Below are 25,684 nucleotides of genomic sequence, written 5' to 3'. Positions count from 1 at the left end.
CCGGTTCAGCAATGCGGAAAAAAAGGAGTGGGAGCGGAAAGCCGCCGGTGGGGACAGGCCCGAGCCATTCCAGCCACCCGCGGCTGGCGGCAGAGGCACCCTCCGTATTACGGGGGCAGAGGGAAACCAGAGAGGCACGCTTCGCCGTCCTTGGGGGAACAGCGATGGCTGTCCAATAGCGATAGGACGAGGGGTAATGGTTTTAAACGAAAAGAGGGCAGATTCAGACTAGATATAAGGAAGACATTTTTTACAATGAGGGTGGTGAAACACTGGAACCAGTTGCCCAGAGAGGTGGCAGATGCCCCATCCTTGGAAACATTCAAGGCCAGGCTGGATGGGGCTCCGGGCAACCTGATCTGGTTGTAGATGTCCCTGCCCACGGCAGGGGGGATGGACTAGGTGACCTTTAAAGGTCCCTTCCATCCCAAAGCCTTCTGTGATTCTATGAAACAGCTGCGGGCTATCCGGATCTTTTACTGCAATTCTCATTAAGCAACAATGCATCCAACAAAACTTCGTTTTCATTTGTTTTATTCCAAAAGCACTTCACTAAAAATCGTTTAAAAATACTATACATAGCTCTTTCCGTTTCTCAGCCTCTCCATTGACTAAAAATACAAAACCAGAAAACCCCTGCGACTCTTGCACAGCTCTTTTCCTCAGAAACCAGGCTATTTTAATACCCCGATTTGTTTCCTTTGCAGGAAACATAACCGGCACGCTGCTCCAGCAACTGGCGCTTGACAAACAGGTCCGGCGGTTACGTCCCCACACCAGGGCTCGGCAGTGCCGCGAGGCCCCCGCACGAGCGCGTACCTGTGTAGGTGCACTTCGCGTTACTGTTCCTTGTAGTGTTTTCTTCTTCTCCGATCCAAACCGCCTGCGGAGGAGACCCTGAGCTGCTGCTATCATTCTTGTCCATTAATGTGTCGCTTCCTAAGCCTTGAGGCCGCTTTATCATCAAGGGTGCTCCCCTGGGAGGCAGCGGCCCTCCTGGGATCCCGCTGCTGCCTCCCACGCTCTTGCGAGCACCCGTCTGGATGCCAGAGAAGATGCTGCTTCCTACCAGGCCTCTCAACTCAGGGGCCGCAGAGCATTTCAGAAATGGCACTCCCTCTGAGCTGAGCAGCCTGTAGTGGGCGTAACTAACAGTGAGCACAAGCAACCTGTGACTGAACTCAAAGTGAGTAATGTGAGGAGTAGCTGCCACTCTGTGGCTGAAGTCGTTCCCTCAACCAGACTGAAGGAGATGAGAAAAGGAGTGTAACAGCTGTGGGAAAGAAAAGTGAATACTGAACTGAGCAGACGTGTTACCAGCTTCAAAAAAAAACAAAAAACAAAACAACAGAAAACCAAAAAAACAACCCTAGAAAGATTACAGCGGAGAATCTGTGAACATCTGGAAAAAAGAAGAGCTGACTCTAACTGCATCTACTTTCTCTGGGTTCTTAAGGACGCCTGGCCAGCCGACCCGGGAGAGCTTGCTAGCAGGGGCTCAGTTCTGCATGGCTGCGCGGGCACCCGCTCCTCTGTCGGAGGATGAGCCGCCTTTATCTCGGGTGCCAGCTGCCCGCCTGCCTGCTGCTCAGGCTTAGCGCCCTGGCAGCATCGTCGCCACCGGCCGCCCCGCTATGAGGTAGGTAGGTCAACTGCGCAAGGACCATTTGTCCTTTCAATGGCACATCAAAGCCTTACCATCAACCTCTTTAGAAACCTGACATAAAGCATCAGAAAACTAAGCTCTAAGCTATCTAAAAAGGTTACCCCAAATCCCAGTACCTGCTTCTGTCAGAGAACACCTAATATCCCAAGTGATATCACACGGGTGGCAAAACATTGACCATCTACAAAAAAAGGGGCAGGTATCTCCCAGCTGAGTGTAGCTGACAGTCTGTGTACCTTGCTCACGAGTATGGAGGACTCGGTAAAAAGTCCAGTAAAATTAACAGAAAGGCTTCTCATTGACTGACTGGGATTTAGGATCATTCTGAGACAGGTAGTAACTAAGTCCCAAATGCTAACAACCCTCTTCCAGAGACGAGCATAACCACCCCATTAAATAGCCGTAACCCAACATTCTACTCAATGTTCTCACGGCGAGAGTATAACCGGGTCCCATCGTACGGGAGAAATTTCAAAGTCGGCCTATTGCTGTTCCCTGTAGTTCTAGCGTCAAGGATAAGAAGTCTGAGAGAAGAAGATACACTGATCTTTAGATTTCCACAGAGATCAGTTTGAAGAGAAAAACAGAGGAGTCTCTACAGTTCTGTTTTCAGCCATTCAGAAGTGATCTCGCGGTAGCTCTTCCTCCTTTTGACTTTGTAAGTCAGGGTTTGGGAATATTCAGACAGCAGATGCTCCCAGTAGCACGAGACATCCTCCATCTGCAAGTGCTCGGTGATGAATTGGCGTCCCCTAGAGACACACAAGGCACAGTCAGAACCAATTTCCAGTTTCTACAAGAGTCTTTGGTTTTGTTCTATATGTACATCAGCTTTCACTCTTCTGTGTTTCAAATGAGAAACAACACGCGCTGCTCTGTACCATCTATTTTAATGTCACACTTCCCATTCATGCTTGCAGCTCTGACAGTTGCAGTGCTTTTGTTATCCTCAAGATGGTATTTGTTATCTGGGATAATAAATATCAGATTTCACATATCAGATACAGCCTGAGCAGCACTGACGCACGCCGCTTCAGAAGCCAGGCGCTGCCAGCCCGGATACATAATGCTTATAGTGCAGACACAGTTCCCAGGGGTCAACTGACCTCATACTGAGACGAAAGCTCCCAACTTCTGATAGCGTTCAGTGGGGTTCCTGACACGGGTCACATCTGAACCAAAGCCCTAAGCATAGCATCTTGCTCTCCCGTTCCCCCTGCTTGTTACGAGTTCTCCAGCCCTCCTGCTGTCATTGCGGAATATCAGCTATACCGCGCCCTATTAATACTAGGCTGTCTTTGATAGGTAGCCCCTTCAAAAGCTGCCTAAGAACGTGCTTTGGAAGACTGCCCGATAGCCAGAAAGGACACACCACTTACCTCTCTGAAATTTCTTGTGCTATGGCATCATTTTCCTTTACAAATTGCAACAGCTCCCTAAAATGAAGACCAAAAAAGTGCTATGAAACAACTAGCTCAATGGAGAACGCAGTCCCTTAGCTAAACTACTGCGGAAGACGAGATTAAGGATCTACAACTGAGTGAGCGACTGGTGCTCCTCATTTCAGAGCACAGAAGAAACCTGCCATTCTCAGTTGTTCCCTATCAGTTCTGGGCGGCATGCTGAAATCTGGGAGCTAACACAATTTTTGGCCCAGCGATACGTTCCTCTTTCCCTTATCTGTGCTGCAGGGCCCGCTTGGAAACTGAAGTGCCCAGTGCCTGCCGATTTCAGCGAGGGTGATAGACCTCCATACCCCAGTGAAACCGTACTCTCTAAGTAACATGAGTGAAGGATTCTTTGGGGGCAGTAATAAAAAGAGCACGACCTCCAAGAGCCTTTGTCTGATGCCTCGGAGTGGAGGCACTTCTTAGTGTACTACAAACCAAGCCGCCTTCCCAAACGCAGCAGCGTTTCCCTGTGGCGCGCAATGCCCCACTAAGCACGCTTGGGGTCTCACACCTGACGTTAGAGAGGTCTGATCGGACTGGGATGTAGTGGACCCAAGGCTTCAGCTGGGGGTAGAAGAACTCCAACCACTCTTCTCCAACGTGAAAGACGAGTGAACCACACAAGAAAAGGTGTTTCAACCGGAAACTGGCAGCCACTCCCCGGAAATTAAACAGATACCTTTAAAAGGAGAAGCAAAGAGAGGGACCTGGTTACACCTGGCATTTTGTGAGGAAATGCACTAAGAAACTGGGCTCTGAGTAGCAGTCAGCCTTCCCTCACGGGTAGCAGCTGGGGGGGTCTCCCTCACACTCAGCCAAGCACCTGCCGCTAAAACAAAGGGAAGACATTTATTTGAAGCTCCTCACAGGAAAGGTGAGCTGAAGTTAAGGATGTGTTAGGTGAGTTTCTGCTGCCCATCAAAACCAAGGGAGAAAAATCAAAGCGTGCTGCTTTACCTCTGATAAAGACCCCTGCCCGTGACAAACCAAAAGAGGCCTCACGGGCAACGGCCAGCAAGGCATGGAAGGTCACAACATGGGTGCTGATCCTGTGACTCTACACTTCAGAGACTCTGTTACCACAAGGAGCTTTTTCCCAATTCTCTGTTGTCTTGCAGTGAGCTTTTCTGTTCATTGTTCTGCTTTGCCACATCTATCTCAGTTGGTTTTTTGTTTTTCTTTTCTTCCACTGGGATCCTGCTTTAAACTGAATGTAATTGTTTCATATTAACTTGGGAATGCAACCCCAGGAGGTTAAACAGGCTAGCACACAACAGATGGACTTTGCAGATAACAAAGAATCCACAATTTTGTTTTCAGTATTTTCTGCCAAGTTAGTAAAGTGGGCTTGACTGGTGGGGGATTTCTCTTAGCAAACTGTATCTCAGAGGGATGTTTGTTTGCTTACTTGCTTGCTTTTTTAAACCCACATTTCTCCAATCATATGGAAAGCTGTTTTTCCTGTGGGTAAAACCCCTCAGTACATATAACTAATCTTTGAAGTCAAACATTTTGGGCTGGGGCAAGGGAGTTCTTCCTTTAATTAAGCTATTTGGGGTGAGATGGGAATTATGTATTACATGTATTTTGGGTGAGTTGGGAATTATAGCTAAACTTATTTCAGTGCTAAGTGACAAGGAGTAAGTCTGAAATTATTTTGCATTCTTTGTATTACCTAGGAGCTCAAGGCAGGGATGAGGAGCTCACTGTATTAGGAACTCAACAAATACATGTAGAGATGTAACAAGAACAGGGGTCTGGAAGCGAGGAAACGCCTCTGTCCAATTCCAGACACGGCTCCCACCATCTGTCACCTCAGCCAAGTCACTGAGGGCTGCTCTCAGACAGCCTGCTGTAGCACCTACACTGAAGGAAGCAGCGAGAAGTTCGTGTTGACCCCACCAGACCCTGGGCTATGACAAAAGCTTGTGAGAATGTCTCAGCCCATACTGTACGAGGGGCTCAGCAGGCATCAGGAGTTGGGAAGTCTATGTGTAACAGAAGGGAGAAATCTGGGCAACAGTCTAGTGAAATATAAAATGAGACAAGTCAATCATATTTGCACAAAAACACAGATCCAGCCAAATGACTGAGCTCTTACATCAGCAGATTCTAGCTGGTAGAATTGTAACTAGGTAATTCTAAAGCAAAAGAAAAAGCACAACATCAGACATGCATACACACTAAGAGTTTATATTTCTTACACAGAAACCCACAAGAATATTACACCAAAAGCCCCTCCCTAAAGTAGTTAAAAAATAAAAACCTTTGTAATTCAAAACCACATTCTCCCAAACAACATACAAAGTATGAATCAATCCTGTACCTGCTTGATCGTATTTCAGGTTCTCTCTTTTACTATGTACATCCAACAGCAACACTTGCCCCAGTATGCACACGATGACATGATTCTTTAGTTCCTTATGTCTTTGAAGACAGTAATGCTATCACCGTAGCACCGAAAAAATAATTTTGAACACACAGCTTGGTACAGGAATATAAAGAAAAATTGATAGAAAGCCTTTTTGATTAAAATAAAATAAAATAAAATTTTCGATCTATATGTTTATTAGTGATGCAAGACCTTTACTTTCCCCAAAGCACTTTATTTCTCCTGACCTGACAGGGGAAAGCTGACACCGAAAGAGGCCATGTTAAGCTCCCCAATTTTCAACCGCCTTCACAAGCTTCCTTGTCTGCATGGAGCTGGTTGCTGGAATCAGACCTTAAAATAAAATGAGACCTTACACCATAGCCCTTGAACAGCTTTAGTAATCGAAACTCTTACTTGTATTTGCAGTGATCAACCAGTGGAATTTCCTTTGCAGGAGGCTTTCCTAAGGTGTCCTTAAAATAAAGAGAATTAAACAAAATCAGTAGGCTTTATATAGTGATTTCATATTTGTTTTCCTTCTCAGTTAGAAACAAAGCTTCAGCTTTGTCTCAAAACCCTCCATTCCCACTTCTGAGAAAACCTTCTCTAGTGGGCTTTTATAACTATGATGAAGAATTCCCAGCCCTTCAAACAAGAAAAAAAGTTCAGTAAATTACACACTGCCTGTAAGCAAATGCCAGCACAAACACATTAAATGATAATGTTTAGCTGGCAGCTACAGAATGGAAAACAGCTTGGGACAATGGGCTATGTGAAGCCAAGTGTAACTGGATTAGCCAAGACTGTCTGGAGAGAGCTGGACTGTAGACTAAGCGTGGAACTAAAAAGTGATCGGCAGCAGCTATCAGAAAGTTATCAACAAGACGACCAAGAAACGGAGATGACAGAAAAAGGTTGAAAAAGACTGACAACACCACACAGGCAGCTTGGGGCTAGAAGGGGAAGAGTTGGCTAATTTGGTTGTAATGGAGGAGGAAGGGATTGGCACAGGCTCGTTTTCTTACGTGTGCTCGTTTCCTTGAACAAGAAAGTGTGGATGGAAGGAAAATGTTTGGCCTGCCAGGCTCTAGAGACTCCTTCCTTTCATCCATCAGAGAGACGCAGCCATCAAGGGAACTACAAGCCTCCCCCACTCTAGAGGATCACTCACAACTCTCCAACAAGATGCATCTCAATCATCAAAGCCATCTTGCAATGCTACCCTTTCTGGCCTTCACGCTCAGGAGACAGACAACACCCGCACACCTTCTCAGATTTCCAGGCCTGGTTTTTAGTGTACTCGGCATCAACAAGTTCTGGGTTTTCTCGGGACAGCAGAATGAGGGGATCTCTCTCGGGGCTCGTTCTGCAAAAGAAATGCTATCAGTAACTGTCAATCCGCATGATCCAACACAGCTAACAAACTACAGGACTCGAGACCCTGCCTCTTTATGAGGCTGACCTCCGTATGTGCCCCAAAAACATTATATGAGTGCCTACCATACAGTGTATTTCTGTCTCAGGGTATACTAGCAGAAGAGAATGAGTTATGTGTACCGAAATTATGTGAGGCCATGTGTCTTTATTTCACTTACTAAATATTTAATGGTATTATTTAAGCAATTCCCAGGACAAATCAGCAGAGATTTTTTTTTTTTTTTCCTTCAGGCCTTATCCTGATGGGTGCCAAATACTTTAACTCTCTTCTATGTCAGAGAGCGAGCTAAGAGATGCTAAGCATCTTCAGCACTTGATCCCCCTGACACTAATTTAAAACACTACTGATAAACAAAGTTATGACATCCCTGAGACTCACTCCTCATCACCTCCTGAGCCTACCCAGTAAGACATCAAATCCATCCCTACTGGAGATGAAGGAGGAACAAAAAGGAGCAGGGGTTAACACTGTTTTCAAACTGTCGCTGGAGAGAGGGTAAAAATAATCTACTTTCTTATCCCCCACCACTCAGGTAATTTAATGCAAGAATACTTGTTGATTCACTGTCGAGCACTTGCATAGCGAATAAAGTATTCACACTGGCAAGAAGCGTGCACATCAATATCAAATCTTTAAATTTGTATCATGCACCTGCAGTTCCCTTCACAGAACAAAACAAGCTTGTTCCTAGTGTGACAGTTTTACTCATTAAGAAATAACGTAGCAAATCCATCACAACTTCTGTTTCCAATATTAGACTTCTGATAATAAACTAGTTGCAAATGGCAGTTCTTATGGAGAATCACTAATGGGGGAATGCTGCTGTACAAAATGCCTTGCTTTCCTCACTTTTAAAAAATACATTCCGGGTTACATTTGTTTAGGTCTTGGAGATACAGAAATTTCTACATACAGACAGCTGTCATAGCATATTTTGGTAGAATCTCCTGCTGTAGGAAAATATGCTCACCTGGATCCTCGGAAATATCCTTTAGAGATTTTTTTCATCCATGGCCATTTTTCTGCAGATCTGAAAATATTGTTTATACATGGCAATAAATGATTTAATATAACCACGAAACAGCGCTCTCATCAGTTTTCACAGCATGATCTCTTTTTATTATTCTTCATTTTTGATGGAAATCACTTTCTTCATTATAGCAGAAAAAACTCTCAGCCAGGTCCAATGAAACAGGTTTTCCTGTGAATATTGTGTTTAAGGCAACATGACATCGGCACATTCTACTTTTCAGAATACTTTTCAGTCAAAACAATGACTTACACACAACCCCCTTACTAAATCTTTACAGGTATTAAAATTTACCTAAAATTTGAATCCGCTTTTTGCACTGTTGTTTTATTTTCCTGTACTTCGCTGTTGTGAAGTGACTAGCTGTGACTAGTTTCTAACCACTGCCATTTTCCATTAAAAAACCCCCAAACAACAACAAACAAAAAACCTACCTAGTGTTTTGCATTTAAAACACAGGGGTTGATTATTTTCCCAAATAACTTTCATTTTAAATCTAAACGACTCCTTCAAAATAGCAGTTCACATGTTTTATTTCTGTCAGTGCAGTCACCTGCCTCCCTCTGGGGAATTCTTTGTTGCACTTTTTTGTTTCACCTGGCTTGATATGTAGGTCCTGATCCCCAAACTGATCTGCACAGGTCAAGCTCTGCATCTGCTCGTAACCCAGTGACACAAGTGGGGTTGACTGGGAAAGAAAGGATAAGTAAATGCTTTGGATCTTCATTACATTACATCACATTAGGCTTCAGCTATGATTAGTCCCATAGAGCTTCAGATTTTGAAGAGGGAAACATTCAACCTTGCATTCTGGTGTCAAGTGATGGACATCAAGGTGGGTTTTTTTCTCATTATGTTTCTATGTTCACTCACTGTTGCACACTTTGTCACTCTCCATGGGAAACAGCCCCTTATTCTGCTAATAGACAAAGATCCTGCCAAAAGAAAGACTCTCAGAAGAGTCTTCTGTCTTACTCTCAAGCCCAGTAATGACTCTTGAGTCTTGGGAACGATTCCAGGTTTCTCTATTGCACAACAATACGCAAGTAAAAGCAGATCTAAAGAAGACTTTCCTTTACCCTTCCAGAAGCTTATACAAACATCCTGGATCATCCCTGCAGTGAAAAAACCACAGCTCTTAGAGAAGTAGTTGGAAACAAAGGAAAACATTTCCATGTGTCAGGGGAGATTTCTGCAGGCAAAAGATAACTGCTGCTTTATTGACAAACCCTATCCCAGCAAAAATGATAGTAATCTGGCCCTGACAGCATGAAGAATGTGTATACTTTGTCCTCTGCATTCCTTACTAAAGTGCTGGAAACAGAGAAGCTAATTATAACTTCTGGTTACATCATCCAAGGTTTCCATGGAGAATTCTCATACAGCAGTTAGGCTGCATGTAGTTCACGGGAGGCAGCAGGACAGATCACAGGCCAACAGACCTATGGTCTTAGACTTCAACGTTGCCCTAATGCTGCCCAGTGCTAGATGGCTTTTTACTGTGAGTTTGTCTTCCATTAAACCTCCTCCCCACATAACCATTTCCAAAACATACCTTCTGAGGTCTTCTCTCATGAGGTCCCAGCGCCCTAAACCTGTTGGGTAAATTGGCCAAACAGCTGGTCCTCCTTCCCAAAACGTCCAGGCAGGATACATGATATCATTGTATTCAGGCGTCTTCAGAAAAAGGAGAGTAACGTAAGAATAAGAGTAATATCTACTTCAGTTTACTGACTGAGCCCACCAGTAAGGAACGTCCCTTCTGGGAGTTCTGTCGGCTCTCTCCGTTACTGTTCCATAGGCAGCCACAAGAGCTCTGCGGCCACCACGATGTTGCTGGGGTTCACATAAAGACAACCCAATATCGAAATGTTTCAATGATTTGAAAAAAGGCTACATCTTGCTGCATGACAACATGGGACTTTCATGTTAGAAAATTACTAATCAGCTCTATCATGGATCTCTCTTGTTAATAGCGGAAGACCTGAGCTCCACTCACCTTTCTGAAGACTTGTGCCTATGTGTAGCTACAAATGTTTTCTACTGATCATATGTCAAGAGGCATTATTATCTCCTCAGAGAGAGGCACTTATAGACACTTTGACATTTAGGTTTCCAACACTTCAGTTCATTCCAGCCTTCCTAGAGATCACTTAACAATTCACTGTCACAAATATCCAGGTCACGTAAGAATTTCAGTTCCTTGCTCCTATTTGGATGTTTAAATTCCCATATAATCAGAGGGAAGGCCAGCACTTAAGTAAGACTAAACCCTTTCATGAAACCAGACTATAGGCCGCTTCCTTGCACTAGCAATAAACTTGCTATGCAATTATCCATCTGTCTGTCACCTGGAGATACTGGAGAGAGTCCAAGGCCACCACCGTAGCTAGGAGGTAGGTGCACATGACGTATAAACAGGGGCTGAGGAATGGGTTTGTTCACACATAGGAAGAGGAGGCTTGGGGGAATCTAAATGCCATCTCCTACTACCTAATGAGAGAGTTCAGAGAAGTTGGAGGCAGACTCTTTTCAGAAGTGCAGAGACAGAATGAGAGGCAACAGGCTTTGATTACAAGAAGAGAAATTCCAATTAGATATTGGGAAACACGTTTTCATTCTGAGGGAGGTCAAACACTGGCTGTGGACACCCTGTCCTCAGGGATGGTGAGAACCGGGCAGGACACAGCCTGCAGCACCCCGGTCTCGGTGGTCCTGCTCTGAGCGAGGTGCTGGATTGTGTGACCTCCTCAGGTCCCTTCCAACTTAAATAAGAGTGTTCTATGATCTGCTCCTTCTCAGTCTTGCTATAAACAGGCATCGATAACAAACCATGACAGATCCACCACCACCCCAGGGTGGACCTTCTGAGACGTAGAATAGGACAATCCTGCAATCCCTTATGCTTTCAGCCTCAGAATACATCCTGGAGCCTTCCTCCTTCCGGCAGTGACTAACGCTGGCTGGTTAAATCTGAGCTGTGCCTGGGTCACGGGGTTTCAGTCAAGGACAGGGCTGAGGTTACAGTTCAGAATCTCAGACAATGGTGACCGGAGAACTCAGTTTCTTGTGGGGTCCTGCAAGGCACCCAGGGGCAGGATGATGAATACGGGTGCAAAGATTAAACTCCTGCAACCTGCTCTGCATCAGCTTGGGTCCTGCTGGCTGGAGTTAAGGCTGTGCAATGGTCAAGGGGCAAGACAGCTAGTGTTACTACTACATCTGGCAGCGAACATGGTTCTTGAGTGACAGCGCTTGCAATGCTGTATTGAAATTCTAGAGAGAGTTTTAGGATGGCTGGAGACTAGGCAATAGTTACGGATTGTATTAGGGTTCAGGCTGCGTGAACTGAAGACCTGGGTAAGATGCTACAAGCTAGCCAAAACAGAATAGGGCCTGAACTAGGAAGAGCAAATGGTTTATTGCTTCTTTTGCATCTTACTGTCTGCTGGGCTTCAGCCAAGGACAGGATCACGATCAGGGTTAGGTAGTGAGGGTGCAGGATTTGGGCACATGAGGCATACACTAAGGCAAAGGAAGATTAGCTGAAGGTGTAACGGTATTTTGTTGAAAAGGATGAGACACTATGCTACAGTCAGGTTTAACAATGGGAGAGGCAGGAAAACACATGGGAGGGCTCTCCAGTCTGGGAACAGAGACGCAGAGAACGAATGTCTGTGTGTGTGTGCCTCTGCGTGCGTGTGCGTGTTTGGAGATGGAAAAGGGAATCCAAGGGAAAAGCGTTCACAGGAGACAGCCATATTACAGAAAAGAAGATAAGAAACACTTATCTGTGGTACCAAAAAAGAGGACTAAAATATTCATATTAAATGAGATTAACTGTGTGACAGCTGACTGATGATCAAAAATCCTTAACAATACTGATAAACTACTGCTACAATTTTAGCAGAAACACTGTAGCAAATGACAGCGATGCTGGCACATATCCCATCCAGCTGTGCATCATTCCACTGCAGCAGAGGTACATTTTTTGACCTGGAAGAGGAGCTAATGAGGGGAAAAACCGTTCTATTGAACAAATCTGCAAGTCTGTCTGCCAGAAAACTGGAAGCAAAAGGAAACAAAGAGCAAAAAAAGAGCAAGCAATTTTGACACAAAGAAAACCTGTGGGGAACCATCCTCAAAAATACATTCCCAAGAGAAAGGAGGACATGCACGTCTCAGAAACGCTCAGCTTTTAAAGGTGTGCGCACCTTACTGAAGGAGAAGACTGGGATAATGGGTTTCATCCACTTGGGGACCTGGGGGTAGTCTCGCACGTTGATCACCATTTCCATGTCAGGGAGGCGGCTGATGAGCCCCAGAAGGAAGTGCTCAACTCCACTGCATCTGTGGAGAAACGACATACGGCAAAGAGCTGTGAGGAGAAAGCACAATCCTGCAGTCTCTTGCAGGCCTGCCTTTCTGTGCAGGAGCAGAAGAGATGGTGAGCCTGAGCCACACCACAATGCAGGCTAGGAACTGCCGATAGCAGCCTCTAAGCCCCAACGCGGTACAGGCACCAATGAAGTAACCAATCCTGTTAAATCTGGTCTGATCTGCAGCTTTCTCTGGGATCCCACAAGCAACCAACTCTTTGTATGCCAAAGTGCAACAATGACACTTAACTCTTGCTACATTTAAGCCTCATACATCATTTTCTAGGCTCCTGCTCTGATAAGGAATTCAGACCTCTGAAATATCGTTGTGCTCCGTGGCTTTCAACTTGGCAGATTTGGAAGTACTCCTGTGCCCCAGCTAGGGAGACGAGATCTTCTGCACAGCTCTTACCTTGCAGGGAACAAGCAGTCCTCCTCACGGTACAGTTTATTCTTAATGATTTGGTAGTGTGTCCCGAGCTTCCGGCTCACCACATCTGATATTATCTCCTTGGAAATGCCACCTCGAAAAGGAGCCAGGTCCTGCTTCCAGACACTGAAACAAAACAATCAGCCATTATTATGTACTATAGGAAGGATACTGTGCATTAAATTACTGCACTATACAGAACAGACTTCTAGCTAAAACAAGCTCCGTGTAGCTTCCAGGAGCTCTGCTACATGTGGCGTAACAGAGAATTTAAGTCACTTTGAGTCTCTGAGTAACAGCTCTTCCAAGGTCCAAGTTTCACTCTTTGACTATCTATGTGTTGTATATTGTGCTGTTTGCCCCAACAGAAAGCCCAGCACAGGACTCTGAGGCTAAATCAACATGGACAACTCTAGTTACTCTCCCAGACAGGACCCTACATACCCTGGCAGGTTATGGGTAAAAGCCTTCAGCTCACTTAACCTTTGAGTTGCGAAGCTTGTGCTCTGGCCTTCCATGAATGATGGGCCACACCATGACCAAACTCCTCACACAATGTCACGCTATTTATACATGAAAAAGAAGGTAAGAGTCCAGTCACAAGGAGCAGCATCACCAAATAATGCTGTGTGCAGTGAAAGCCAGCCCAGGAGGAGAGGCCTATGTAGTTTGTGTTCTGTGGCACCTGCACATCATCAGTGAGCTCCAGGAATGCAGTATGAAAACATAAACCTAACGTATAAAAGAAAATGCAGAAGGAGGATGCAGTTTATAGGTCCTCAGATCTAACTGCTTGGAGCAGTTAATGAACACTGTCAGATTGCAACAGCCATGGAGATGTCCTCCCCACTTTTTGGTAGACACTGCATCAATGCCTTGGTTTAATACAACACTGCAGGGGTGATCGCACTGTGAGGGTGGTCAAACACTGGCACAGGCTGCCCAGAGAGGCGGTGGAGTTTCTGTCCTTTGAGATATTCAAAACCCAACTGGACACAGTCCTGGCAAGCCCACTTGAGCGGAATAGTTGGATTTAATGATCTCGAGAGGTCCCCTCCAACCTCCAGGACTCTGCTATTTCATAATCAGGCAGAAAACAGTAAAATTACATAAAGAAGTGCCATTGTGCAGATGGACTGACCACAGGATAAGCAGTCTGGCAGGGATGCAAATGTAATGAGCTTGAGAACAGGAGCAATGTTGCAGTTTTATGGCACATCCATGTCATTGTAACCTAAGTGACAACTGAAAGGTAGCAACAAACAAGTTTGGACCTTTGCTCCTTGCCCACTGAGTCACAGAAGACTAGACACAAGTAGAATCTGTTATACAGGGGAAAGTACTGGCTTTCAGTGTTCTGCTGCATATTTACATATCTCCAAATCAGCTGTCAAAATGAACTGAGTTTCTCACAGCCTATGTGCTGTATTATCTTCCTGGATTCTTTTGTACTGCCTGTCACTACAGCAGTGCTCCTCAACAACCCTTAAATAAACTACTGCTTTAGTGAAAACTAGGTTTCAAGATCCACAGCAACCCTAATTTCATGTTACTATTGCCTGTCACGTTCTGAAGCAGGTTTGGAGGTTGTAACCACTTGGGAAGATGTTCTTCTCAAAGGTGGGCAGAGGATGGTGCAGTGTATGTTTAAAGATTAGGAGATGTCTTTAGGCTGTATCTGAATTGGAACTGAGGAAAAAGACTGGAAGGCTAAACTAGAAGAGACTTTTCCTCATCAATATTTCAAGAGCAATGAAGATCAAAAACTCCAAACAGAGTGTACAAACAGTTGCCCAACACGACTCATCTGATATTAAAAGCCGATATAGCACTCTTCTCACCCTCAGGATTACTGAGCACATCTGGTATTTTTTAAATAGGAGGCTTAAAGTTGGGCATCTGTGTTTCTCCATTTGGAATCCAAATCCTAAGGACAAAAGAATATTTTGACTCTTCCCTGTACTCCCTCTTCCACTTCAAATAAAAACACTGCTTAGAGATACCAGAAAAACCCAGTCCTACAGTCCCTACCCACATTAACAGCGATGACCTATGCACCTGTAATATTCTCCATGCTGAAGTCATGCTCTACCAGTGGGAACAGACGGGAAGTTTGGTTTGGCTATGTCTACACTTGTACCACCTACAGTGGTCTTGCGTCCACATACAAGTTTCTAGCTCTCTGCACTATATTACTGTAGGAAGATTAGGCAGAGTGCTGGCATTTTGCATAATGCTCCATAGTTATAAAAAAATAAACAGGACTTGTGTCTTCCTGAATGAGCTCCTCTTGGATCATACTTCGGTCACATGAAAATCAGGTAGTTGAATATCCACTGCCACTCCAATTCTCACAAGCAGTGAGCTGAACTCCCTAGAAAGAGCACTCCTCCAATTCTCCCCTCCCCTCTTCCACTGGAAGCCCTGTCCAAGCACAGGGAGTGAGCAAAGTACAACACACTATCACACCAAATGAATCTGTGTTCTGTAACAATCTTTCTCAATCTAGCAATTTTAAAATATTTTGCAGATACTTGTTTTCTTCCACTTTTAAAAGCCCACGAGGAAGAGTTGTTAGCAACATTGCACTGAGAGAAAAGGCAGACGTAGATTGTTGACACAGAAATATCACCGTGTACAGGTTTATTGCGTGATCATTTGGGGATGCTGACATAGTGTTTGTTGTTCAATCACAGAGGACAACAAGGAGAGTGATCAGTTTGCAGGTGAACACACCTTCTGTTGAGGCCAACCTGTTTCACACATTAATAACCATTAATAACCTCCCTCTTTGAAGCACCGTGACCTACGACGGCTGTAGATGTGATACCTCAGAGCCCAAATAGTCTCTAGCTAATTCCCACCCATCAGTGCTGGCAAAAGTATTCCCTCTCATGGCCTGTGCAGTCAAAAGGAAACCAGCCTCTCACCTTTGGTGGCAGCTACAATTCTCCTTTACGCATGGCTCATAGACTTCCACCGCTGTCTTAATTTGGTCAGTTATGGCTTTCCATTTGGCATCTAAATTACACAGGAGGGAAAAGTTAAAGGAACGAACGCATTAAACTATCAGAGCAACTAGCGGGAGTTGAACAGGATTTCTGGCCACGCAGCTGAGGGGGGATGGGGCAGGGGGTCGGGCACCCCGACGGCCCCCGGGCTGAAAGGGAAGCCGGGAGGAGCCCGAGGCTTCCCTTTCGGCCCGGCGGCCACCACGGGGTGCCGGGTTTGCTGCCCGGCCGGGCGGAGGCGAGAGCCCCCCAGCCCCCTCACAGGACGCGCGGGCTCCCGCCCGGGCCACCGACCCTCCCCGCCGGCCGCGAAGCCGCGTCCCGTTCCCCTCCCAGCAACACCCGCACGCCCGGGCGAAGTGAGGGGCCCCGGGCGACGCTCACCTGCCGGGTCGCCCGCCGCGGAGGGCTCCAGCCGCCACACGGCCACCGCCGCCAGAGCCCACAGCGCCAGCGCTGCCCGCCCCATGCCGCCGCCGCCGCCAGCAGGGCCTTGCGCATGCGCGACCCGCCGCCCGCCAAACCAAAGATGGCGGCCGTGGCCCTCAGCCCCGCACAAAGATGGCGGCGCTAGCCGCGGGCCTTGTGCCGCGGGCCTTGATGGGAGCTGTAGTTCCCGCGGCGCCTCAATGCGGCGCTTTCCCTCCCCACTCAATGGCTGCGTGTGGGGGGACCCCCGTTGAGGCCATGTCGTGACAGCAGGCAGCTTTTGTGGCAGCAGGCACTGGCGTGGGGGGGCCACAGTAGATGGGGACTGTGCTGCAAAAATATCCACTGCCAAGAGCAGACCTGAGTGTGGATCTGTGGTAGTCCCTCCAAATCATCTCCTCGCTCCGCTCCTGTGCGGCTCAGGAGCCCCGCGAGCCTGGTGGCCCCCGCTCCTTTTGGGTTTTTTTGCGGGGGAACTTCCCTGGACACCTGAATTCATGAAGCAGTTTGCCCAACCGGTAAGAGGCTCCTTCTCCTGGCCCGACTTCTTGCTGTTGCCAAGGCCTGATTCAATATGATCATTTAGGATTAAGTCATGAATCTCGTTATGGCATAAAGGTTTAGATGGATTTGTGTAAAATACTCTGGAGCTTCAGGGATGTGGACTGCAAGAAAGAAGAGAAACAGCAGGACTGAGAATTGGTGGTTGAGTGCCATCAACATAACGCACAGGACCTCCTCTTTGCAAAATGGTTTCTAAGAATACAGTCTTCAGAACTACGCTCCACTTAGTGTTCGAGTCAGCCTTCAGGAGACAGGCTCGTTAACACCGTGCTGGATGCAATCACCATGCTGATAAGCAGCCAAATTAACACAGGTAAGAAAGGACGGGGCTGAGCAAACACTGTCCTAACATGAATCCGTACCAGTCAATCAATGTTTTTCCCTAGGTTGAGTGTGGGAAGGCCTGTCCTCTCTTTGTGGGGTCTATGTATTCAAATGCGAACACTAAACCTTCATCTTTCCTAGCCCAGATCCACCTTGGAGGTTTTAGATTCCAGGAGGAGGTGCCGTGGCTGCTCATTAATAAGAAGGAGCCACATTTATGTTAAGTTTGTACCTACAGCATGAAGGCTGAGTGATTAGCCCCAAAAGCTACCAACTCAACTTGTTATAAAGGCCTGTTTTGTGTGAAACAGAATTGGTCCTGTAGGTATCCGTAGGTTTGGATGGAGAAATAGTTACCAGAAAACAGACCAAAGAGGAAAAGCATGTGCTGAGGAGTGTGAAGCTTTCCCGAGGACTAATAAATTCTAGAGACTGGTAGTCCTCCTGAATCTGCAAGAGCTGATAAACTCCAGGCACCAAGTGTCTGCTCAATCTGTGCAAGGCCACAAGTGAATACCGGTATCAGCCGTGGGTTGTGTGACTGTAGGGCAGGCGCTGCTATATGCAGACGAAGATGGCAGGATTATGTGTACATCCATTGAAATAAATGACTTTGAGGGACTTTCTGAACACCTACTGCGAAGTTGCTAGCGTGTCAGCACAACCCTCTACTGAGTATACAGCTGGGGTTGTCCTCCAACTGGGTAACTGGGTGATTGTATGAGTAAACTATGAGGGAATAAGTGAATGTTGTGTGCATTATCTGCTATTAGTAGTAACAGCTTCCTAGAGTGAAAATCTTGAGTACTTCTGGCTGTCTCATCCTAAACTCCTGTTGCACAGCCAAAGAATTTTTAAACAAATCAGGGGAATTAATCTCTTCTTTCCATCTTCTCCTAGAGTCCCTCTGTCTTCCTTTTGATTTCTGCATCGGGTCTGCTTTCTTCCTTTTCCTCTACAGTCTCCCTTGCAGCTACAGTAGTCATAGATCCAAAACTGGAGGCTGGTCTGGAGAGTCCCCCAAAAGCGTAAACCTTAAGTAAGGTAAAAGCAAAAATTGCCAATACTCTTATATATCTATATTTGCCTCCACTGGCCTCACTCAGTCTTAGCCATCTCTACGTGGCTAATCCACCCATTATTTCTAGCAGTTTTCTGTCTTCCCTCTCAGGTTCCAGACCAGATTTTCCTGCTTCTTTCCTGGTTGACTGAATAGAGACATCAGCGTGCTGTTCCAACACTGTTTCTGGTTGTTTCTCACAGCTCCCTGCTAGTCTCCTACACAGCCAGTTGAGCTGTAGTAGTTCACTCTGTAGCAAAGGTTATTTCGGGTGCTTTCTCTGAGGCAAAGAGTAGGAGTGGTAGTCAGCAAAAATGCTTAATAGCCCCTGAGAGCTAAGACTTTAAGATGAAGCTCCTTTTGAAGCTACATTTGCAGCCTCTGCTCTCCCAGGCTTTGTATAATGAAAGCACCCCAGGCCACTGTGGTGTGGTTTTGGCATGCGCTGTAGTTCCCCCCGAGCACCTTGGATGGTTGTAAGCTTCAGAACCCCTTGACTCTCACTTCAAACACAGCCTTTGCCTCACCTTCTCTGCCGTCTTAATTTCCTGCAAATCCAGAGCTCTGTGCAGGAGCATCTGGCTCTGATCTTTGATACCCTCCCTCAAACACAATCCCTCCCTCATTTTTTTTCTCTGCCAAATCAAGCACAAACACCCACAAATTTACTTTCATCATGTTCCATGTGCCTGGAGTGGAAAATCACTTGGCTGTAAGTCTGGTGTCCTTGCTTTACATATTCAACATAGGTTAGAAGAGGGGTGCTTGGGAAAGAGTTTGGTTCTCTAAGCTGGTTATAAGACTGAGCTAAAGGAAATGTGCTTTCTAGATCTTGTGTCTCTCTCAGAGCTGTGGTCTGCCTTGTCTAATTGCTACTGTCTGCTTGTGCAGGGGTGCTCCTGGGGGCCTTTCTCCCTTAATTCATCCTTTTGTGCTAGATGGAAGTCCTAGGTTTTCTGAGCTCCTCAAAGAATGGCAATTTTTTCTTATGGAGAACGGCCATCCTACCTGCACTGAAGTTTTCCAGAAGTATGGACAACTAGAGAAGGTTTATTTGCAGATATAAAAGGTGATGCTAGTAAAAGGGGAAATACCCAGTCATGATAAATGAAGCTTCCAATAGTTGTGAGGTAGCTGATGTGTGGCTCTTCTTATAGCTTTCACGCTTGATCATCAGTGGGGCTAGGCTGCCGCAAAAGGCTTAGATAGCTCCGCTCAAAGCTCAGCGGAGGGAGGAAGCTATACAGGCTGCTGAAGTTCAAAACCTGTGATTGACGTTACCAGGGCTTCTGGGGCTGAGCCCAGTCTTTCCCATAAGAAGCCACACGGCTTCTAGAGCGTCAAGATTGTTTCCTGTTGGTGAGCTCCTCGTGGAGCTTCTTTTCCCTTTGGCTCTGGGCTGTGTCCTGTAACATTCAGCCCTGTGGAGGTGTTGGACTGTGGCTGGCAGGATTCAGGAAAGCTGGCCACATCTTCAGTACCTGGCTTGGGGATGTTTGGTATTGAATATTCAATTATTTTATGCAAAGGAGGCAAATTATTAGACCGTTACAGTAACTGGAGCACTGCATGAGAAGTGTAGTACCAGAATACAACACCCAGTGAGGCCTGGGGTCATGAACTAAGGCTCAGACTAAGACTCTGCAGGACCTGCAGAACAGCTGAGTTGGACTGGGCAAAACAAGCGCAGGAGATCCCAGAGTTTGGTCTTGATGAAACCCCATCGGAGTCTGCCAGTGAAGGAAGTCAGTAAGCCAGCCCTCAGCCTAGCCTGAGGGTTTGTGAAGGCAATGGAAACAATGGAGGATCCAAGAAAAAGTGGGCAAGGCATCTGTAGCTCAAGCCTGAGGTCAAAGTTTAAGTAGTTGTGCATGCTGTGGGAACAACACAAACCAACTACACCTGGTGCCTGAGAGAAGATGCAAGAACTGCAGTCGTTTCACCCCTTGAGGAATTTGTATGTGCCAGGGGATGCCTGTGCTCATGGCAGTGATGACAGTATTATAAATAATTTTTCATAATGGCAACAGAGTGTAGCAGCCCCGAAAGGGAAGAAGGACACCGGTTTAGTGTGAACTGTATGTGTAAGTGCACATATAAACATGGGGCCAGGACTATATTTAAGTCTTTTTATTTGTACCCCTGAAAATGGGAACAGGCGAATCCACCTTTCTTTGGAGGAGTGCAGAAAATGTAGGATTCTTGTTTTGTGCAGAAGAATGAATGAGGGATTAAAAGTCATCAACGCCCCCACACAAACAACAAGCTGGAAAAGGCACAGATTTGTAATGGTGGAGCATGGGGGGATCCGGTAGATTCGGAAGGTATCAGGCCCTTTGCCTCATCACGAGGATGTATTTAATATTTGTACCCATTTGCCGTTGCAGTTGTGTCGCAGGGCATCAACACAAGCTAAAATTGAGTACATTCCTATAGAAAAGGCTTTGGCGTTAGGCCATGGCTGTAAAGACTTTTAAAAATCTGTTTGAGAGGCCATGTTAACTAAAACTGATCATAAATCACTTTTTGCCATTGCCAGTGGGGTTCTGGCAAACACCTTCCTGCAAACAGAACGTCTCTTTCTTTAGCTACAGTTGTATAACTTGCAAATTGAATGCGAACCTGAGAAAGATTTAGTAGTTGCAGGCATACTCTCTAGTGCCTTTGACAAAAATGCTGTGGAACAAAGTCCCAGGCTAGATTATGTATATGTCAATTGGGGAAAACAAAACAGAAAAACCCAGCCCTGTCGGTTCTCAAATGAAATGCAGACTTTTATTGCTAGTGGTTTGCTGAGGACGAGACACTGCAGGATGTAATTAAGGTTCTACTAGAAAATGATTTGCACAGCTTATTCTGTCCCTGTTTCAGTTTAAAACGATTTAGATACCACTTCTCTGAGGCATGAAGAAAACTGATCCTTGAAGTGTTGCAGGAAAATAAAGATACAGAAAACCATTTAGAGCCTGAAGGCAGCGCAAGACATCTCTGCCTCCCTCAATAGTCAGAAATACAAGTGATGTTAAATGGAGGAGCGCGTGCTGGTGGAAAACACTCACCCTCTAGAAGGAAGTTAACGAAGCAGGCTTGCATCAGCTTGATGTGGGAGTCCTGAGCAGCCATTTTCATATCGCCGGGTAGTCTTTACTGGAAGGCACTACAGCATTATAAGCGAGCAGGTCACTTGTATCTGCTAACACTGGATTTCATATACATAACGTCTGTCAATGGACTGCAGTTCAGTACAAGCTTACATGTATCGCAGCTAATCCCCAGTGCCTACATCTACCACGCCAGTGGAAAGCGATGTCAAAATACTGCCAGAAAGGGGACAGTGTCAATCTGCTGCACTTCTGGCACTACTCAGTTCCAGTGGATTGTCACATCTGTGCTAGCAGAAACTGATATCATAGTACGGGTGGGTTGGTTGAGATAAGTAAACAGAAAAAGTGGAGCAAAAATGTGGTATGAATTTGTAGTCTGGGATTGGCAGCATTTCACAAGTGATATAGATGCATAGTAACAGCAAGAAACAACAATTACAGATGGGGCGTGCTCTGTGGAGACTTTGTGATCATGTGAAGTGGTTGTTGTAGGCAGTGCGTGCTGGGGAGAAATAGATTCGCTTTTCCCAAATTGCAGAGGGCGGTGGGAGAGTGTAAATTGCTGCCTTTCACAGTGGCAGTGTCAGGTTAGAGTGGCTGTAGTCCAGAAAGGCAAGCAGCTAGAAGTAGTGGGCTTTTTGCTAACTAACCATGGTGTGGGTTTTCCAGAGGACACAGGTGACAACGCAGGACATCTGGGACAACAGGACATTTACTGGGGGGAGCAGACAGCTTGTATGTACAGACAGCTTGTATGTACTTGCCACTGTCCATTAGCTGGGTGCAGCTGAACTTGGCTCCCCAGGGAAGCTCTGGGGACCTGTACCTTTCAGAAGCTCTCAGAGGAGGTGCCATTGCACGGAGGCTCGTGCTGAACAGCACCCATCAGCTCGAGCTCAGACAGCGATTAACGCAAAGCTCTTTGGGGCTCCTGGTTAGGAGTAATTCCTGAACAACGCAGAATATGGGAGCTCTTACGTGCTAATTCAACTGGCAACAAATGGCGTGTTCATGTACAAAGAGCTGAGTGTTGAGAGGGCTCTCGTTCCTCCTAAAGCCCTAGCACTTGTCACTACCAGTGTCATTGCTCCAGCTACTTTGTTTCCTGAAGACCATCATTGCTGGAGAATTCCTAGATGTTTGTGACTCCGTAGACGTTAATTCATTCAAGTTGTTAAATCATTGAAGCATTGAACTGTAATTGTGAGCAGCTTTGTTCCAACTACTTTTTTTGCAGAGCTGAACAAAAATTGTGCTTTTCTGTATCTTAACGTTGCTTGAATGTAATAGAATTTCCTTCTGCTAATAAACTGAGGCATTAAGTTTCTAATTTAGGGATGGGATAAAATGAGTTGTGCTGTGATTTCTAATCATGGGAGAACTGTTCTAATGTGCACACGTTCAGTGTTTGTCTTATAAAAATGGTTTCTTAACAATGCCCATTGCAGCTAATTTGTAACTACATAGTGTAAACATTGATTTCTAAAGTTTTTTTAATAGATCCCCAAGCTACTTAATTATCACTTACTGACCCTTGTTTTCTAATGGTGCTTACTTTAGTTTCCTCAAACTTTATAAGAACTGGGTCTCAAGAGGCAGTAAGATGGACAACTTCTTATTCCATATCTAATAGGATAGGAAGGTCTCCAAAGCATTACTAGTTCACGTCTTCCCAGGAGTAGGATCTTCCCTTCACGGTGATACCCCTCTTAGCTGGCCATCTAGAATGTTCTTTCTGGTTCAGCTAAAGCTTTTATTAAAATCAGGGAGAAGCAAATTCAAATCAGAACTTCTCCAAGGTTTAAAAAATCCTTCCTCTCGCTAAGCCTCTTGCTTGTGGTAGGCTTCTTTCAGGTCTGGCACACCTTTTGGTCTATGAACCAGCTGTATTCTTCAGTACCTGTGTCAATGTGAGTTGAGGGGAGAGAGCAACCTGCTTTCTGAGAACTGTTTGCCATGACAAAAGTCTTCAGGCTAACCTAATCCCTATTACAGTTCCATTGACTTGAACAGTTATCAGAGCTGAACTTCTCTTTTAGACATTGAGTCTTCCACTGCAACTTTGCAGCCCGCTACACTATTTAAATGACTAGCACATTGGCTGTAACGTCAGAGCATCACATCTTACTCTGATGTTCTTGTAGTGCAGATGATTAGAGAGCAGTTCAGGGACTTGGCCACCTCGAATGAGCTATCACCAACAAGAAAGGGGATGGTTGTAGAAAAAGTTGATCAGTCTCTATCCGCATTTGGAAAAATAAAAGGTGAGATACATGGAGGGAGATTGGGAAAGCATAAGGAAATTATAGAAGGGTCATCAGAGATGCCAGAGATTTCAAAAGCTTTCAAGGCCATTGCAGACCATAAGGTATATTCCTTATTGTCCTTGTTTTGCTGTAGACTAATCACAATCTGTAGTGGGCACTAAGCTAGCAACTGGAACACATGACCTTAGAGTACCCCCTGCACTGCCTGTGCTACAAAAATAATAGTTGTACTTCACCTGTCAGGTAAACCCTACAGTTTATAAAGGGTGAATAATTACCAGCTATTGAAGATGTGAGAAGCAAGAGATTCATGCATCCAGAAGAGATCTGAAACAGTTGGCAGAGTTCAACAGATGGCTTGTGCTCCTCTACAGCAACCTGGGACATCTTCTTGTAACAGGACTGAAAAGAATATCCTTGGGCTAGGAATCCAGGCCCCTGGACCAGGTGCTTCAAGCAGCTGTGTTGTGTAGAGTACCCACAAGGCTAAAAGCAGTTGGCTTATTCAGTCCTCAAAGCAAGATAAATCCTGATAGCACTGTTGGTTACTGAAATATATTGAGAAGACTAGAAGAGAAGTGGGAAGCACGGGGAAAAGTGCAAATTAAAGAAAGGGGGATAAAAGAGAAAAAGTAGGGACTGATTTTGACTTATTTAGGCAGAAAATTTGAGAAAGGCTTTTACTGATCACAGAGGAGATCTAGAAGAGACTTCCAAAAGCAGCAGTTGTTGGTTTTTCTTGTTACCTCCTGTCGTTGGGGGGCTAGATCTATCTTAAAAGGGATGCTGAGACGGTCTGTCAGTGATGATAGGGCATAGCTCAGAGACACCCACAAGTCTGAAACAAGCAGTGAAACTTCTTGTCAAATACAGTATCACTGAAAACTCAGAAAATAGGACTGAAAGATGCATTGGGATGCCTTCTAGTCCATCCCTCTATCCGATAGCATGGCTAGCTGTCATTCTTGACCAACATTTGCCCTTTTCTTAAAGACATGCAGTGATGGAGCCTGCTCAGACTTGTAGGAATTTTTGGCTCATTTTGGACTTGCTTCCATGGTAAGTCCAAACCGTGTCTTCCAATGCTGGCATTGTAGCTGCCGTGTAGCTAGTCCTGCCCCTGTCTACTGCATTTGAATAGCTGATTTTTCCTAAGTAACTGTAGAATTTTGCATGTCTTTTTTGAATAACATCTTTTTTTTCCCCAGACTTTCTCAGATAATCAAAGCTGTTTTAAATACTAAGTCTGTTTTCCAGCATATTTGCAGCCCCTCCCAGCAAGGTGCCATCTAAAAGTTTAATAAGCTCAGCCTCTGTTCCTTCATTCTTGTCATTAATGAAAATATTGAATAATACAAGTTCTGGGAGAGTTCTCTACAGAAATCCAGCTTGATGCATCTCTCCAGTTTGATGGAGAAGTAGCAGCAGCTTCACTGGGTATGAAATTTCCCTCTCCCCCAAATGATGATCAAGAACAATTTGCTTTCCCAGGTTGTGAAACATTCCAAGTTTAAAATCTTTTACGAAGAAAAGTCTCCAAAGGCTGGGGAAGCGTAGAATATGCCTAACAGCAGAATTTACTCATAGATTGTAGAAGATCCATGCTCTAGCTGTAAAATCCATAAACATTTAAAGTTAGACAATCTGCTCAAGGAAATGCTTTAAGTATTTATGGCACCCTGCCAGACAGCTACCAGGCCAACACACCCCCTGGCCTTAAAGCTGGAGTGTTACAGAAATAGTCTCAGCAGATTGTTGAAAAAAAACTGTGGATTTAAGTCTTTTGGAACAGGTACGACCTCTGTAGAAAGCTTGGCAGTTCCTTAAAGGTTTTATTTCTTTGAAAAAAGCTCTTATGATTTGCTACTTTTGACTTTTGAGTCATACAGTGATCTCGTACTGAGGGTACATTGATCTGCATGTAGCTAAGTACTTCTCAGACATACTTCTAAGGGTGCTTAGACATTCAAATGACCAAGAGGAGTGCTTGAATTTTTCAAGGTAATGATGCCTTGTACCTTCAAGATTTAAGCCAACCTCTAACTTTTTGGTATCAGGAAGAGGGCTCTGCAAAAGGCAGGTTATTCCAAATGGTTGTGCTGCCGTTCAAAGGGATCTCAACAGGCTGGAGAAATGGGCCAACGGGAGTCTCATGAA

At 45.4% G+C, this 25,684-nt stretch overlaps 1 protein-coding gene across 1 annotated transcript; it reads right to left on the bottom strand.

The window, feature by feature from the left end:
- Positions 1–588: 588 nt before the first annotated feature.
- POGLUT1 (protein O-glucosyltransferase 1) lies at positions 589–16,277 on the bottom strand. The gene is made up of 11 exons (XM_082335573.1): positions 16,164–16,277; positions 15,699–15,789; positions 12,751–12,894; positions 12,174–12,309; positions 9,515–9,636; positions 7,900–7,959; positions 6,758–6,857; positions 5,906–5,964; positions 3,629–3,796; positions 3,046–3,102; positions 589–2,418 (listed from the first exon to the last, which is right to left on the bottom strand). Exons 1-11 carry the CDS (start codon positions 16,246–16,248, stop codon positions 2,262–2,264), a joined length of 1,179 nt encoding a protein of 392 aa, XP_082191699.1. The 5' UTR covers positions 16,249–16,277; the 3' UTR covers positions 589–2,261.
- Positions 16,278–25,684: the final 9,407 nt, after the last annotated feature.

The sequence above is a fragment of the Platalea leucorodia genome, assembly GCF_965183815.1.
Source record: "Platalea leucorodia genome assembly, chromosome: 2".
Taxonomy (NCBI): Eukaryota; Metazoa; Chordata; class Aves; order Pelecaniformes; family Threskiornithidae; genus Platalea; species Platalea leucorodia.
Note: the sequence above shows the minus strand (reverse complement) of the source record. Positions and strands in the feature narration are given on the sequence as shown.